The sequence below is a fragment of the Nuphar pumila genome, chromosome 1 (genome assembly GCF_984573655.1).
Source record: "Nuphar pumila chromosome 1, dmNupPumi1.hap1.1, whole genome shotgun sequence".
Taxonomy (NCBI): Eukaryota; Viridiplantae; Streptophyta; class Magnoliopsida; order Nymphaeales; family Nymphaeaceae; genus Nuphar; species Nuphar pumila.
The window spans coordinates 17,820,804-17,839,914 of NC_143249.1; the positions used below are offsets into that span (position 1 = coordinate 17,820,804).

General features: G+C 39.0%; 1 protein-coding gene across 2 annotated transcripts; it reads left to right on the forward strand.

Moving 5' to 3' along the window:
- The first annotated feature begins 2,213 nt into the window (after window positions 1-2,213).
- Window positions 2,214-16,167, forward strand: LOC149848189 (OBERON-like protein). 2 transcript variants are annotated; one of them, XM_089981483.1, is made up of 3 exons: window positions 2,214-2,424; window positions 2,622-3,852; window positions 15,417-16,167. In XM_089981483.1, exons 2-3 carry the CDS (start codon window positions 2,685-2,687, stop codon window positions 16,043-16,045), a joined length of 1,797 nt encoding a protein of 598 aa, XP_089837609.1. In that variant the 5' UTR covers window positions 2,214-2,424; window positions 2,622-2,684; the 3' UTR covers window positions 16,046-16,167. The 2 variants fall into 2 exon arrangements, with proteins under 2 accessions (XP_089837609.1, XP_089837680.1); XM_089981554.1 differs by having other exon boundaries at window positions 2,640-3,852.
- The last annotated feature ends 2,944 nt before the right edge of the window (window positions 16,168-19,111 follow it).

Here is a 19,111-nt window from a genome sequence, read left to right on the forward strand (position 1 = left end):
AAGCTTGGCTTGTTTCCCAACCCTACGTTCAATGCTTTGGACAAATGCCACCTGTTTACTACACTGATAACTCAGGTTGTTGTCTAGATCCAGGTCACTACCCGATCATGATTCAACTAATGCAAGCCCATCTCTTGGACGTAACAAGTTGGTCCAGTCGTTCAATCCGGATATGGCCCTAGATCCATCCAGGTTCATATTCATATATGGTTAAAGGACAATTCCTACCCGAGACTGGATTCAGCAAGAAAAGCACATACGCAATTCTAACATTTTGAGAGTTGACCTTTGTGACATGACCAAGCCCAGAACCATTTTAGGCTAGGCCCTTCTTCTTCTAATATTTATATATGCCTGGACTTTGGATCCCATCCCAAATCCAGAATTCACTAGATTTTAAGATTTCCTACTCCAAAGGAATACAACAAGATCTAAGAACTTCCTGGATTTGATGCCGTCAACAAGAAGACCATAAACCTTTGATTGGATCAGTGTTATCAAAAATGCGCCTTGAGGCGCAAAATGTGCACCTCACCTTGAGGCGCGACCCTTTGTGCCTCAAGGCACAATTTTTTTTTACAACAAGATTTTTGAGACATGATCAACAAGATTTATATAGGTTAATCTCATGTATTTTTCAGTTATGTAATCAGTTTCTTAGTATATTATTATATTTTAACTTTTGTTGGTTAATCTCATATATTTTTTAGTTATTTCAGTTATGCAATCAGTTTCTTATTATATTTTAACTTTTGTTGGTTAATCTCATACATTTTTCAGTTATTTAATCTGTTTTTTAGTTACTGTTATATGTTAATCTCATATTTTTTAGAATAATCTCATATATTTTAATTTTTGGTGGTTAATCTCATATATTTTCCAGTTATATAATCAGTTTATTAGTATATTTTATCTTTTGTTGGTTAATCTCATATATATTTTCAGTTATGTAATCATTTTTTTAGTTACTTTTATATGTTAACCTTATATTTTTTAGAATAATCTCATATATTTTAACTTTTGTAGGTTAATCTCATATATTTTTCAATTATTTCAGTTATGTAATCAGATTCTTAGTATATTTTAACTTTTGTTGGTTAATCTTATATATTTTTCAGTTATGTAATCAGTTTCTTAGTATATTTTAACTTTTGTTGGTTAATCTCATATATTTTTGAGTTATGTAATCAGTTTTTTAGTTACTTTTAGATGTAATCTTATATATTTTTCAGTTATGTAATCGGTTTCTTAGTATATTTTATCTTTTGCTGGTTAATTTCATATATTTTTCAGTTATGTAATCATTTTTTTAGTTACTTTTATATGTTAATCTTATATTTTTTTAAGAATAATCTCATATATTTTAACCTTTGTAGGTTAATCTCATATATTTTCTAGTCAGTTATGTAATCTTTTTTTTAATATATTTTAACTTTTTTTGGTTAATCTCATATATTTTTGAGTTATGTAATCAGTTTTTAGTTACTTTTATATGTTAATTTCATATTTTTTAATATATATTTAAGATTTTCTATTTTTATTAGTTGTTATTTTATCAATAAACTATTTCTTTATTTATTTATATTTTATTTATATTTTTTTAAATTTTCAAAAAAAATATTTGAAGCTTAAGCTTTACGCCTTGCCTCGGTTTTTGGTGGAGTGCCTCGCGCGCTATGCGTCAATACTGGATTGAATATTTGGATGCATGTTATTTATCCAGAAATCTAGAATTCTAGAAAAGCGGAGTAACTAATTTCAAGAAAATTTCTGATTTTTCAGTGGTGGCACCCGAAACGAACCTCGACAGGTTCCACGCGTCGAAGTCTTCACTCTAATTGGCCCGCGCTGGCGCCGAAACCCGAAATTTCCAGATGACTAAACTGCCCTATTTTGGAGTGATATTTACGAAACCACCGTCTTCTCCACAAATGACAAGAGTGCCCCTCATAAATAGGTTGGGATTTGGTTGTACGCTCATCTAACCCGGTACGGAATACCCTATGTATCTATCTTCCAGCGCTAACATAATTCATTTTCGTAATTTCTCGTCCAAGTACTGGAGTCCACACCGCTCTGACTAACGCCGTTAACGTCAGCGAGCCGCGTCCGTGACGGCGACCTACCACGTCAGAGCGCAATGAGAACGCGGGAGGTGAGGGTGGGGCCCATACGGCGACCGATTTAGCCGGTCACCACCAAACTCTTCTCCTCCCCCACAAAGTAAGACGACGGACGACTCCACACGGAAGGTCGGAAGCAAAAGAAAGACTCTCAAAATATCCGGATTTTTTAAAAAAAATCCAGAAAACAAAATTAAAACAATAAAAAGCGAGAAATCCTCCGTCGTCCATGACGTCGCCGGAGAGAAATTCTTCGGTGAAACTCTCTCTCTCTCTGGAAGGAAGCTTCTGATTCTCTCTGGTGAGTAGAAATTTTCTTTTTTCTGGTTTGTTCTAGGGTTGGGGTGTGTTTTTGTAGTCAAAGATTGGATTTTTTATGTTGAGATCTCGTTTGTATAGCTAGGTTTTTGTGATCTCTCTATGCAATGTGGATTTTATCCTGTTTTGATCATGTTTTTCTTTAATTTTGGAGTTCTTGGGCTCATTCTGTGCGGTTAGGGTTGTTTCTTGTTACAGGGAGAGAATTGGATGAGAAGGAGGTGAGGAGGATTTCTCGTGGCAATGGGAACGTCATCCGGCGCGAGCTTCCAGCCTCAGATGCCGGCCCCGCGGCGGCCGGGGGGCCTTCAGACCTCGCTCTCGCTCGTCTCCTCTGAAGCCGTCTCGGCCGATCTGCTGGCGCCGGCGTCGAACTCGGATCCCGGCCAGGACTCTCCGACGGAGAGCGCGAGCTCGCGGGAGACCTTGTCCGCGCACAACAGCCAGGGGGATGCCGCTGCCGGCGGCGGTATGGAGCTCTCCTCCGGTGGGAAGCGGGCGCCGGAGAAGGAGAAAGAGGGCGGCGAGGAGGGGAGCAACTACCGGGCTGCGGACCAGGCGGTCATCCGGCGGGTGGCTAACTCGGATAAGATTTCGCTCAGGGACGTTGCACGGGAGCGGGTGGAGGTGGTGGCGGAGAGGATGCAGGCGATGCCCGAGGAGCTCCTGGAGGAGCTCAAGGGCGAGCTCCGCTCAATACTCGAGGGCTCCGGCGGGCCGCAGCACCGGGAGGAGTTCCTCCTCCTGCAGAATCTCGTCCAGGGGCGGCTAGACCTCACGCCGAAGTCGCTGGTTCGGGCGCACAGGGCACAATTGGAGATCCTCGTCGCGATCAACACCGGAATCCAGGCGTTCCTCCACCCAAACATCAGCATCTCACAGTCGTTCCTGATTGAGATCTTCGCCTACAAGCGGTGTCGCAACATCGCGTGCCAGAACACGCTTCCGGGCGATGACTGCACCTGCGAGATCTGCGCCACCAGGAAGGGCTTCTGCAATGTCTGTATGTGTGTGATCTGTAGCAAGTTCGATTTCGACGTGAACACCTGCAGGTGGATTGGGTGTGATTCGTGCTCGCACTGGACACATACTGATTGCGCCATCCGAGTGGGGCAGATCAGCATGGGGCCGTGCAGGAAGGCGGGGTCCTCGGAGATGTTGTTCAGGTGCCAAGCTTGTAACAGGACGTCAGAGTTGTTGGGGTGGGTGAAGGATGTGTTCCAGCATTGTGCACCACGGTGGGATCACGAAGCGCTGATGAAGGAACTTGATGCAGTGAGCCGTATCTTCAGGGGGAGCGAAGACCCCAAGGGACGAAAGCTGTTCTGGAAGTGTGAGGATCTTCTGGACAAGTTGAAGAATGGGGCTGCGGAGTCTACTGTGTTCAAAGTGATGTTGCTCTTTTTTGAAGGTACTGCTCGACTCAATTTCAAATTTATTTTTTGCTTAATGGTTTTCTTTCTGAAATACTTTTGGATAATTGTATTGCTTGTATGTTACTGCTAGTAGTATCAAAATCAAAATCTGATAAATGTAAAAAGGAGACAAATACAAATCATAGTATTCATTCTTATGAGTGCAGTACATAATAGAGGGTTGATGCTTTGTTTGGGAAGGATGAATGATGAATCGCTCCCCAAAAGAAATCTATTGATTCTCTCAAAATTGGATTTTGCATTGATCCAGATTGCATAGAAACTGGATTTGTCCAGAATTGAGTGACTTTTTCTAGATCTTGGCAGGAATATGCTCATGATCGCTCACCTTCAGCTGATTCATCCGTTGGAGGGATAAACCTGTGGCTCTTTCCATGTATATGTGTTTATGTGTTACCAATGTTGATGAACCTTATTTCTCTGTTTGTCGATTTTTTTGTTCTTTGTGTTGATGTTTAAGATATTTTGATTTATCCAGTTGAGGTGCTTAGCGTTAGCACAGACTTTTTTTGAACATGATTGTGGTTTGATATGTGGGTTATATGTTCTATGCTAACATGCACATGCTTTTGAGGTTGGTTCGTGTGGTTTAAGATTTAAAGGAAGGACGGTTCTTTAGTGAATTCAGAAAAAAAAAGTCTCTATTGGAAGTTGATCCCATCTGGAGGTTTTTGGCAATTGCTTGGCCAATTATGCTCGGCAAAGTTGATAAAAGGCACCTAGTAGGAGTATGTCTAGATCTATATGTGCATACAATATGTAGTCAAAGTGAGCTTATGCATTTACTATGCCAACATTGCCTAAGTCAAGACTGTATGCATGAGAAGTGACATGAATGTGCCTGGACAAAATCCATAAAGAGTCCCTCCAATCATTGCTTACAACAATAAAAAATGAGTTCGTTACTAAAATATTGCCACTTGAACAAGATTTGAGAGAAAGGTGTTTAACCTTGAAACCTATGTTTGCTGCAAGCCCAAGGCACTACCTGTATTATTTTGTACTACTAATAAGGAATGGAAATAAGCAAAAAAAAGGGGCGGGGAAAAGGGTGTGGCAGGGTGGCATTGGGGCACAAGTGTGGGGAGGAGTTTTTCTGTCTCTTAAACAGGAAAGTGCTTAAAACCTTTAGTTGCAATAAATTTAGATTGAAGTGGAAAATTCCAAATATCTTTGTCTATCCTCATAAGTTTTCTTTTTTAGATAACCGTGGAAAAACCACTCGTTCATTGAATTCATTGGCAATTTGGCATAGAACCCTAGGTCCCCCTTGCCCACCAGGGGGTTTCACCTAGCTTTGGCCTCACGGCAAAGGGTGCATGCTTGTGGATTTCAATCTCATGATAGTGCTGCTAACTTGGTGACATTCACAAGTCGTCCCTGCCAGATGAGCAGAGCTCTCATGGGCTATCCTCGGAAATATTCTTTACTTTTTTTGTATTGAGTCATTGTTTAGTAGTTTTCCTATTATCTTTATTTAGATTGTTTTAGCATGATTTCTGATCTGTTATCAAGTGCTAGTTTTCTTGTGTCCTTTTCCTCTCTTTTTAGGAGGGTAGTTATGGACATTTTGGTTGAGTAGGTAGTGAGCTTTTCAGAGCTATAAGAAAGTCATTTTGCCCATAGCAAGTCAAAGGATTTGCCTTCAAGAAGTTTATTTGAAGGGTCTAGAAGAGAGGAATCCTGCTTTATGTACTTCATGTAACAAGATGATTAAGAGGAAGGATTACTCAAAACATACTTTACAGATGTACATCAAATGCAAATTCATGGTGATATTTTTTTTTCTTTTTGGAAAAAAATTTGTGGTAATAATTGCTTATTAATTAAACTGATCATCAGAAACTATGTTCAAGAAAGGGCTCAGGAAGGAGGGCATTAATATGATGATAGAATTGATTTTTTATTGTTGGGGTCATTTGCAAAGAGTGGGAGCGAGTTTAAGAATTTGTTTTTGGTATAGGAAACAATGGCAAAAGATGCTGAAGGATATTTACTTTAGCATGATATCTCAAAGAGGGAACATATATGTGCATAGGTTCCCGTGTTGTACACTGCTGATTGTGGTCCAGCTACTGCCTGAAAGCTGGTAATGGTATACTGTGGAAAGATCATTTGAATTATGGACCAAGTATGGCCTGGTAGTTAGTCTATGGCTCATAAGCCTTGGCTTGAGTAGCCAACCAGATAAATTTCAATAAGTCTCACAAAGAATAACAGAAATAATGAGAAAAAAAAGAATGCCTCACTCTTTTGCTCCCTTGCTCTCTTTTTTCTTTTCTTTGGACGTGTGTGCATGTGTGTCCAGACTAACAACGCATTTCATTGTGCTGCAACTGGAAGATTATTAATGGTTACCATTATCACTCACTTTGGACTTGTTATGCTCTCTATTGGATTTGCTGATGTTGGAGGATAATGGGCTACATTCTAATAGTGAATACTTAGATTAACTTGACAGACAATAGTGGATTACAGTTGAGGAAGCTAGCAATAATTGGAGTTCCACAAGTTCACTTTTCCTTTGGGATTTTTTTTTGGGGTTGTGTGGGGGGTGGGGATTGGGGTGGTTGAGCGGCTATGTCACATGGGTGCGGGTGCGGGGATTCAGCACTTCCAAAAAACCCGGGTGTGGGGGTGCGGCAGGGGCAAAAATGTAATATATATATATATATATATATATATATATATATATATATATATATATATATATATATATATATATATATATATATATATATATATATATATATATATATATATATATAAGGGGGGCGGGGGTTCCCCCCCGGCGTGGGTCCTGCTGCGCTGTCAGCGGTCCAAGGGGGGCACCCCCCCAAGATTTTTTTTTAAATTCCGCAGCCCATTTCATAGGGCAATTTTAAAAAAAAAAATCCAAAAAATGGACCAAAATGACCCTGGGTGCGGTCAACGCACCCAGGGTCGGGTTGACCGCACCCGGTGCCGCACCCGCGTCGACGCGGGTGCGGCACCCTGCTAGCCGAATCCCTGTGACATAGGTGAGGATGTGGATACAGGTGCGGGTGAAGAGGGCGTGACATGAAAATTTTAGAAAACTTGGCTGCGGTGGTGCGTATATATATATATATATATATATATATATATATATATGTGTGTGTGTGTGTGTGTGTGTGTGTGTGTGTGATATAGATATAATTGAACTTGGTTAGGGTTGACTAAATCTACTTTTAGATAGAAATGAACATCAGTGTTGTTAACTTCATCTGACACCAAGGAAGCCATTATTATTTTGCAGAACTTAGGGACAAGTAGGGACTGCAATCTCACAATTCCCAAAATTAGGAATCTCGTCTCGTGAGTCCTCTATATAACAAAAAACAGTTACAACCAGCAATGTTACAAAAATGCTCTTAATAAAATGCAACAATCATATACAATAAAAAGGGCACTAAAGGAAAATGAATTAATCATAAATTTGCACACTGGATTGGATTTGGATCACAAACCCAACAGGACCATATCTCACGTTTCAACAACCTCCCTCAAGTTATATGTGGTGATAACCATAGACAACTTCGATTTAAGATACCAAAACCTTCGCTTCTATGTAACAGGGATTCGGCTAGCAGGGTGCCGCACCCGCGTCGACGCGGGTGCGGCACCGGGTGCGGTCAACCCGACCCTGGGTGTGTTGACCGCACCAGGTGCGGTCAACCGGGACCCGCACCGGGAGGAACCCCCGGACCCCCCTTATATATATATTTTTACATTTTTGCCCCTGCCGCACCCTGCACCCGGGTTTTTTGGAAGTGCCGAATCCCCACACCCTCACCCTCACCAGCACCCATGTGACATAGCTTCGCTTTGTCAACTCTTTCGTAAACAAATCAACAATTTGATTTTCTGTCCCAATAAACCTGGCTTCTAAATCCCTATTTTCAATCTTGCTTCTAATGAAATGCTGATCTATCTCTATGTGCTTCGTCATTCTATGATAGATAGCATTAAAGGATATTCTAATAGCACTTTGCTTGTCGCAAATCAATACTGATTTTGGATTTCTTTCACTTAAGTCACAACAAAAATCTAATTCATGCCATTTTCGAAGATGCTGCAGTCATGGCTCTATATTCTGCTTCAGTGTTTGACCTCACTACTGCCTTTTGTTTTCTATTGGACCAAGATACTAAATTTTCACCAATAAAAAACACAATACCCTGAATTTGATCTCCTCTTATCTGGATTTCTTGCCCAATTTGCATTTGAAAATGCCATAACCGTAAGCATATCTTCGCCTCTTATAATATAAGCAATCTCCCAATGTACCTTTGAGATATTTTAGGATTCTCTTCACAACTTCCATGCGAGTGATTCTTGGTTGATGCATAAACTGAGATACTTGATTAACTGCATAAACTATATCTGGTCTAGTGAAGGTTAAATATTGTAACATCCCTACATTGCTCTGATATTCTATCGAATTTTCATATAATTCACCGTCTTCCATTCTCAGCTTTTGGTGAATTGGAGTAGGAGTTAAGAGAGGTTTGCAATCAACCATTCCTCTTTTCTTCAAAAGATCAATGATATATTTTTGTTGTATTAAAGTCATTTCATACACCAAGAAAATATTTCAGCTTACCAAGGTCTTTCATCTTAAATCTTTCCCTTAGCATGCTTTTGATTTCTTTAATATGTTTCTCGGAGCTTCCTTTGACAATTATATCATCAACATATATAAGTAGAACAATCATGCAATCTTTACCTTTGTAAATAAACAATGAATGGTCCGGATGAGATCTATAAAACCCATGTTTTCGAATTTCTAATGAAAAACTTTCAAATCATGACCGAGAAGCATATTTGAGGCCATAAATTGACCTTCTTAGTTTGCATACATAATCTTTTGGGTCATTCTCATTCTACCCCAAGTTTGCATACATAATCTTTTGGGTCATTCTCATTCTACCCCGGTGGTTGCTCCATATATACCTTTTCTTTTAATTCTCCATGTAAAAATGCATTTTTAACATCTAACTAACTCAAATATCAATCATGATCAATTACACGAGACAAAATAACTCGAATTGTCCTCATTTTGACTACGGGACTAAGGGTCTCATCATAGTCAAAATCATGCTCCTGTGTAAAACCTTTGGCAACAAGTCAGGCCTTGTATCTTTCTATACTTTCTTTAGGTTTATATTTGATTTTATAAACCCATTTTGATCCAATTATATTGTTATCTGGAGGTCGTTTTACAATCTCCCAAGTTTTACATTAATGCAAGGCATTCATCTCTTTGTTCATGGCTTCAACTCACCTTCTATGGACTGCTTGTGTGTAGGAACAAGGCTCAACTTGCTTTTTAATTCCTGCAAGAAACGCTTGGTGCTCAACGCTAAAACATTGGTAACTAACCCATTTCTGGACCTTCTAACTTTAGGCTGATTGGAGGTCATCTGACTCTCTTTAATTTGAGAATTTCTATTTCCCTCTAATTGAGAATCAATTGGATTGCCAACTTGCTTCTCCTTTGGTATATGCACCCATCTTTAAACCTGCCATCCATAACTTGAACACGATTTCCCACTATTTGCTGAATCTGCTGGTCTTCGTTTGGCATATCAGCATGTTGTCCTTGAGTTTCAGCCAACTCCTCTTGAGTATTTGCATTATTATTTGATAAGGAGTATAACTCATCACTTAGCCAAGGTGAATAATATTTTTTTCTAGCTGGATCTTGAGCATGTAAATTTGATAATTCATCCTGCTGAAATGAAACTTCATCGAAAACAACATTTCTAGATATTTTGATTCGCTCTTTCTTGACGTCATAACACATGAAACCTTTATGATTATCAGATTAACCAATGAACTTGCACGCGTGAGCTTTGGGTTCAAACTTATTTCTCAATGTATCATCCACATGACATAACAAAAGCAGTCATATGCATGCAAACGAGTATAATCTGGATGCTTACCAAACAATACATAGTAAGGGGACTTGTGATCCAAAATTTTCATTGGAAGTTTGTTTATGACATACACGGCTGAATGAGAAACTTCAGTCCATAAATAAATGAAAACTTTTCCTTCATGCATCATTGTTGAGGCACTCTCAACTATATGGTAGTGCTTCCTTTCAGCAATCCCATTCTGCTATGGAGTGTAAGGACAAGATACCGTTCAATTGATTCCATTATTCTCAAGACATTTAATGAATTCAATGAGGAATTCTCTCCACCACCATCACATTAGAAGTTTATAATAAACATAGATAATTGATTTTTGACTAAGACATGAAATTTTTGAAAGATTAAAAAAACTTCACTTTTATGCTTCATAAAGTATATCCATGTGAAGCGAGAAAAACCATCAATAAATGAAACATAATATCGACAGAGGATGAAGCAATGGGTGCAGGACCCCAACATCAGAATAGATAATCTCAAAAAGTTTTGAAGCCTTCTTATTCAAAACATTAAAAGGAAGTACATGACTTTTCGATAATTGACAACTAGGATAAATGACCCTTGTTTCATAATTCAAACCAGACTTAGGAATTAAACCATTAAATACCAGCCTTTCAACAAAGGAATGCCTACAATGACCCAAACGACTATGCCCTACAACTGGCTTATTTTCATCGGACACGTTCAAAAGACAAGACATCTAGGACTCTAACTCGGGCTTCAAAACACGAGTGACTAGCTTCTGGGATGGGTCTTCTATTAAACCGTACATGTTTCCCACACATTCTCTCTCTCTGAATGTCTTCTTCATGTGAAGGCCCTTGATATAAACAGGTGAAGGTGTAAATACAACACATGAATTTGAGTAATCGACTAATTTGGAAACAAAGACTAAATTCTTCTTAATATTTGGGACTAAAAACACATTAGAGAGATTAAGAGGAACATAATTTGACAAAGGAATTGAAGCACTTCCAATATGTGAGTGAAATGGGATGGCGAGTTCCATCACTGGTTATAACATTTGAATTACCAGAATAAAGAATCAATTTTAGGAGCATACCTTCATCTCCAATTATGTGGCTAGCAACACCTGAATCTATGTACCACACCCCTTGATCATTTTGCTTGAGATTGAGGCCTGAGAGGGCTGCCGATAATAATTGTTTGTCCACTGTGCCTTGCCCTCTTGAAGTTTGTTCTTCACCAATCTGTCCGAAAGTATGAGTCTTATTTTGATTTTTGTTCTGAGAGGACACTTGTAAATTATACTTTGTATCATTCTTAAACCAACAATTTACTTTAATGTATCTAGGTTTCTTACAGATGTAGCAATTGAGAGTACCTCTACCTTGGTTGATTGGATGAGTATTTGGCAAGGGCAATGATCCTCAACCACCCTGATTTCTTCTACGACCACGTCCTCTTCCACCTCTTTGGCTTCGCCTCTCCTTACCATGACTCATACCAGTAGAGAATACCTCATGTGAGTCTCCTGCATTTGTTTCCTCTGCCAAGTTTTAAGAGTATTCTCATAATTTAAAAGTTTTGCCCTTGTATCATCGAGAGAAAGAAATGCGGGAAGATTTTGTAAAGTAGTGGACAACACATGATATTTAGGTCCCAACCCGAGAAGAATTTACTGCATAATCTCCTCAATTTTTAAACCAACTAGAGTAAGTTGATCTGTAACGGACTTTACTTTGTTCAGATATTCCATAATACTCATGGTCCCTTTCTTGAGACTGAAACTTCTTTTTAGCAACATAACTCTGGACTCTGAAATCTGCGAGTAGGTGTGCCCTAAATATGACCATAATTGCCCAGCAATATAATCGTCAAGTATAGCAAGAAGAACCTTCTGAGATAGTGTAGATGTAATGTATGCAACTAGGGCTTGATTCTTTCTCATCCAAGAAACATACTCTGGATTTTTTGACTGTGGCGGTGGATAGTACAACCCTTAGTTTAAAAACTTAGGTTGACTCGGTTGACTCGGCTCGGATCGCCTAGTCACTAGGTCAAAAAACATGTGTAACTCATTTTTTACAAAACTCGGCCGATGGGCTGACTCGGCCGAGTCATGAGCGAGTCACGCATATATATATATATATATATATATATATATATATATATATATATACACGTGTAATGTATATTATATATAATATATTGATAAAATACTATAAAATATAGATAGTATATATATATTTATATATTTTATGTAAAATATAAAGTTAACATGACTCGACCGAGTCACCAAGTTGACCCGGCCGAGTGACGAGTCACTCAAGGACGAGCCGAGTGACGAGTCACCGGGTTTTAAAACCATGGTACAACTCCATTCTCATCTTGCTGGTTCTGCATAAGGTATTTTGGAGGAATTGAAATAAACCCATCGAGATAGCCTGAGAGATCATGACTTCGAATAAAAGGAACAATTTGACGTTTTCATGTCAGAAAATTGGAGTTGGTCAATTTTTCGTACACAAGCTGGTTAAGAAAATTCAAAGACAAAATGGATTGATAAGAGTTTGCATCCATATTTTAAAGGGGCAATATGCACTGCAAATAGTTTTATAATATTCAACCGCTTTTTTTTAGGGCTGATAATGATTAATGAATAACAATGACTACTACAGCAAACTTTGGATCCAGATAACTTGTATCAAAATTATCTGTGCAAACTAACGGACACCAGACCCAAATACAGAGGCATCTAAATGGATTAAGGGTGGAGACAGTATAAATAAAATAGCCGAAAGATCAGATCAAACATGATCTGAATGAGGAAACTAAGAAGGCAACAGGAAGAAAACAAGATTAATCAGATCTGAATTGATTAAGCCAAGAAAAGGATCAGGAACCCAAATCAGATCTGACGCGATCTGATTTGAGGTATTTGATTAAGGAGAAAACAAGGGATTAAAAGAAACAGATCAGGTCTGGTGTGGTCAGATCTGGTTTGGTTAGGGATCAAAACAGAAAAAGGAAGGAAGAAGAGATAAGAGATATGAGGGTTAGATCTGGAAGAAGAAAGGGATGGGAGAGGCTGACCTTTCAAGCCAATCTCGACGAGCACATGACTATCCCTCGAGGCTCTGATACCATATTATTTTGCATAACTTAGGCTCAAGTAGGGTCTGCAATCTCACGATTCCCAAAATCAGGAAACTCGTGAGTACTCTATATAACAAAAAACAGATACAACCAGAAATGTTACAAAAATGCCCTTAATAAAATACAAGTCATATACAATAAAAAGGGCAATAAAGGAAAATGAATTAATCATAAATTTGCACCCTGGATTGGATCTGGATCACAGACCCAACAGGACCATATCTCACGTTCCAACAGCCGTGTCCAAGTGCCGCACCCGCATCGGCGCAGGTGCGACGCCGGTGCATTTCCCTATTAGAAGAGTCTGTGTTACATAGTTGGGCGGTGTTTTTGCACGCTGAGGGAGAGAAAGGAGAAAGGGAAAATATAGAATAAAAATGGCTTAGTGAAAGAAGTTTCTCAGAGTTCTTTGTTCTTTTGTGTGAGTGTGCGTGCTGGGGGTGGGGGTGGGGGTGGGGGGTGTGGAGGAGGGGAATTTGATTTGCTTGATATAGGTTCCGACAATGCGTTTAATTGTGTGCAACTGGAAGATCATTGATGGTTGCCATTGTCACCTGTATTTGCTGATGTTGGACTATAAGGGTTGAATTCTAGTATTTATAAGGTAAATAATGGTGATTGTGCAGATATGGATTTTTTGATGAGGAAGTCTGGAAATTGGAGTTTCATGAAATCATTTTCCCTCTTGTTTGGCACTGTAGACAGTAAAATATGCATTTTAAAATCAAGGCAAGTTATTTTCATAAATAAATAAAAATGAGCAAGCGTGCATTAGGTGTAAGCAAGAGCATTGCTATGCAAACAAGGATGATAGCCTTTCTCACATAGAAACTAATGGAATGCTATAAATTAGGCATTAAACAGAGGCTGCTTCAGTTGTGATGAGAACAATAAGTGTAAAAGGTTGCTTGTTGGAGAAAAGATAATGGAATGCTATAGATTGGCCATTGGATGGGGGGTGCTTCAGCTGTGATGAGGACAATAAGCATAGAAGGTTTCTTGTTGAAAAAAGGGCTGTGCAGAATATCATCGGCAGGTGTTGAAATTTCTAAATAGCACATGAAATATATTGGCCTGACACTGGTTTATAGAAATTTATTGAGAAAAGCAGAGATAAACTAATCTAAAGATGTTTCCATCAATTCCATCTCTAGTTATCATGGATGGAGTGTCTTTTTGCAGACTTATGGTGCCTTTTCTGCATGGATCATTAATGAGCTTCTTCTTCTTGGCATGGATATTTTCTTTTTTCTTTTTGAGAGGTTTTAGACTCCATTCTCGTGCTCTATATCAAACCACTTGCAAAAGGCTAGAGGAGAAGGAAACTTTGGGACTTAAATGGTATTGTTTTGAGGAATATTTTTAATTTTTTACTGAAAATTATTGATAAAAATTACTCAAATTCTGTTGAAGCACTTCAGGTAATTCTTTTTAAAGTAAAGAATTTGGACACATAATCCCTAATTCGGACACAAAGCAACTTATTCCTAGCTTGGACACCAATTAACCTTAATCGATCTTGATGGATCTGGACTCACTCAACTAAAACCATGATAATCATACCTATGGGTTTAATTGTTGAATAAAACATTTATATCTAAAGAGTCTTTACTAGATGGTAGTGTATTATCTAGTATGTCAATTATTACTACACACACATGCAAAAGCCAAATTTGGACCGCATACAGTGTTTTATTTCCACAGCATCCTGTTAAGAATACTCTATCTTTTTTGTATGTATATAATATATATTATATATATATGTACATATATACGTATATATGTATATATATTTATATATTCATTGTAAAGTCAACTAAAGTTGGCTTTACACTAGTTGGGAACTCAGCCCAACAGCTAGATTTGTGTTGGGAACTAAACCCAACTAGATTTAATGGCTACAGAGGACTTTCTCCTCTCTTTACTCTATCTCTTTCTCTCTTTTCTCTCTCTATATATGGGGTGTGTTCCTATTGTGGGTGAGAGAGTGATGAGTAGTTTTAGACTTTTTGTGTGTTTTTTAGTGTATTGTAGTGAGGACCTTATAGATTTATCTCATTATTCATAAATCATTTATTCATACAACTTGTATCAAGTTTGTATATTGTTAGTATTCAAATACATTTCGATTGGCATTTGGACTATGATTTGGAATGTCTTGGGTTTCGTGCTATTTCATTACACATGTCAAGCTATTTAGATACTCTATTTTTTTACCATGACATGTTGCTGCAGTCGGGACTTAGTTTATTGATTCTCTAAGTGGTTACTTTGGATCATGTTCTTGTTCTTTATGTTTCGGCATCATTTTTAATTTATTTTGCTGTTATATGGGCATTCAGTATGATTTTGAGAATGATGCTTGTTTAATTCTCCTGCATTGGTGAAGATTTGATTAAGATATAAATTAGGATCAGAACAGGTCCCAAATGGTCCACTTACTTGAAATGTTAATCCTGCAGAGCTAGAGATGGAAGGGGTGAAGAACCTTGAATCAGAAGAGGCGGGGCGCTTAATAGCACCCCAGGAGGCTTGTAACCGAATAGCTGAAGTGGTGCAGGAGGCGGTGAAGAAAATGGAGATGGTGGCAGAAGAGAAGAAACGGGCATACAAGAAGGCCAGAATGGCACTGGAAGCATGTGACAAGGAACTAGAAGACAAACACAAGGAAGTGACCGAGCTGCAGATGGAGAGACAGCGGAAGAAGCAGCAAATAGAGGAACTTGAGACCATAATCAGGTTGAAGCAGGCAGAGGCTGACATGTTTCAGATAAAGGCAGCTGAGGCTAGGCGTGAAGCTGAGCGGCTCCAAAGGATTGTGTTGGCAAAATCTGAGAAGGCAGAGGAAGAGTATGCTAGCAGTTATCTGAAGCAGCGACTGAATGAGGCAGAGGCAGAAAAGCGATGCCTATTTGAGAAAATCAGGCTTCAAGAATCCTCAAGACTGTCTGGTGGTGGTGACACTTCTCAGATGCTGATGCTCTGTAAGATACAGGATCTGCTTAAGACAGTATACAATGTGCCCACAAACAAGGGAGAAGGGCAAAGTGCCGTATCAGCAGACCATCAAGCTCTCGGTTCAGCCCCTTGAAGAGTCTTGGTAAGTTAAGTGTATTAGTATTTTAAGCAAAGCAAGCTTTGATGTTGTTTTAGTAAGGTGGGATGTATGGTTAATCTATTCTCCTTAGTAAATCTCATCAGAACTCTTGTTTGTTACTCATTCACATTTGAGGAATCTATGAGTTCACGTCTTCATTATTCAAAAAATTTGTCAAGCATTAACAGTCTAATGTGTAATCCTGGTTAATTTCTTGTATATTGTTAGTTATTCACGTTTGTCAACATGTTACTTGCTATGGTTATATTTTTAAAGCATTAACTAGTGTTTTCAAGAATTAAGCACGACATTATATAATATTTTTTTTTTCTTGATAGTCTAGCTGTGGGGATAACCCTTGTGGGGTTCAAACCTGAGACTCCTTGGTTATGATAGTGCATCCTTATCGTCTAGCTTTCGCATTGGACCCCCATGACATTATATGATTTCTTTGTTAAGAGGAGCTTGGTTAATGTTTCTTAGAGCATGTGATCTATTGCATTCGTTTTTAATTGAACATAAAATCCTACTCTCGATTTCTGTAGCCTGCTAGCTTACAAAAGCTGATTGAAGCTGTGGAAGGAATTACCCAAGTCGGTTCTGTTATAGTGTTATATAATTGTACTGTCTATCTGGGATATTAATTGATGGGCTTCCTATGTTTTATGTTGCGTAGTCAGTTAAAGTTCAAGTTTTGTGAATGACACATGCATATGTAGTATGTACGCACATGTATGAGATGGTCTCAAGTGTCATACTTTGTTTTTTTTCTAGTGCTTTTTCCTTTTTCACTGTGTCAAATCTGTGTAGCTTCCTAGTTTTTTGGTTCCCTTGGGGGGATCCATTCAACTTGATCAAACAAAATTTAGTTTTAGTTCATAGGCGAGTGCACACACACATACATGTATGTGTGCACACATTTCACAAGCCGTTTCTTTTACGTTATGGATTGGATTGAATGAAGATCAGTTATAATGTATAACACAAACTCACATGTGCACACAGGCCATTGTGCATGCATGCACGAGCTGATGTGGTATTGCACTTGCTATGTTATCAAGGATGTGGCAATGTCCTGACGAGCTGCAGTGTTCTTCTCGATTATCTTGGACATGATTGAGAAATGTTTTTTTGAGTACACACACACATCTATTATTGTAGAACTGTGAAGTAGTTTCCTGATGTTAGCAGCAGTCATTTTCATGGTTTGCCACTGGCAGATGAGGCTTTTGCTGTTTGAGCTTTAAGATATATATATATATATATATATATATATATGTGTGTGTGTGTGTGTGTAAATATACTCATGCGAATGGCAGGTCTGGTCTGCTTTTTATGAAATTAGGAATGTTTGAAAGTTTCTATCAGATAAATAACCCAAGACCAGTCAACATGATAACCAAGGCAACATTGTAGCTCACGGTGGCACCTGCCCCAATTGAGCTTGTATGAGAAAGTACATTCAAGATTGGTGCAAAAGAGCCCTCGCTATCCAAGGGTGAAGGTGCACTCAAAGGTGAAGATGCTGGGGATATATTGCCAACAAAGGTCGCACCATCCTGGAGGGCAGGAATGGGGGGAACAGGTACTGGAATGCTCGCTGGAAGCGCCTGCTCAGTAGTATCATTGTACTGTATCACTGCATCAATCCCATGGCATTTGATCCTACTGCTCTGACAAACATTTGGGGCAACAATCTTTGCATTGTTGATGTAGAAATCATATGGTCCATTGTTGGCGATGTCTACCATGAGTCTGGGGATGCCTGTGGGAATGAGTGTCCCAGTAGGGAAGTGTAGCATGTTGTTGAAATACAGAGGGGTGGGGATAGAATGGCTTAGTATGAAATCTTGTATGTGGTATGGAGATATCCTGGCATTTGCCAACTCTCTGTCACTGGGAACCAAGAAGGTGATGCCATCGCGTGGTGCCACAGTCGGTCTGCTTAGCATCTTCATGAGCATGATGAATCCATAGTATGATCTTTCTTGCATGTTGCCGATGGCTGAGTCTAACTCGTTGTAATTTGTAGGGGTCTGCTGAGCTGCAGACAATGTGATGATAAGTAGCAAAAAGAAACTGAGAAGCTTGAGGGTGCCCATGATCTGAAAGAGTTTGGGTTAGCTATATCAGGGTTTAAGATGGGTGGAAAAAATGAAGGGGTTTGGTGAGGGCAGGGGAGTTGGTAATGGTTAAAGGGTTAATAAGGTCCTGCTCTTCATGAGTTTGATGCTTTGCTACAAAACAATTGCATGATTCATGTAACCGTTTTTGGTGCAATCAGGCAGGTTTTGTGAAGGTTGGTTAAAAGGAGGGAATGCATGAAAAGGATCTGGTAAGTACTAAACTTGGTCTATTGCATGATTGCATCCCAGCCGTCATTCCTGGGAATTTGAACAAAAAATAACATGGGATTTGCTGTTTTTTATGATGGTTCTGGGGATGTCAATTGTCCCCAAAATCCATGGATTTGGTAAAGCAACACAAAAGGAATATTTGAATTCAAATTCGACCTAGAGTTTTACATCCAAATCGAATCGATGTTTGAATCCTATTCAAAGGTCTTCCTTTCCATGTAGAAGATCCAAAATTTAACTCTGAAGCCAATTAGGCAAATATTCAATTGGGCCGAACTTCGTAATGCCTACATTTGGACTGAATCCTACCCGTTTACACCCCTAGATCGTTTTTAATGATTGTAGTTGGGTATGTGAATCATACCGTGGAGGGGCACTGCGTGCACACACACACACACACACACACACACACACACAAAGGGCTGACAAAAGTTTGTGACCTGTGACCTGGCACTTGACCAGACCCAACCCAAGTCAATATAAGGTCAAGCACGGGTCCAAAGCATAGATCCTGGGTCTGGTCCAGGGTTAAGTATCTTACCCTAGAACCAACCTTAACTCGGCTAATCCAGATACCAACCTCACCCAACCCGGTTTTGAATATAAGGACATATTTTTATATACAATAAGACAATATCGTATGAGGTTATTGTGATATATTTTTAAACATTAAAAAGCTAAATACTCTATAATAATTTAAAGC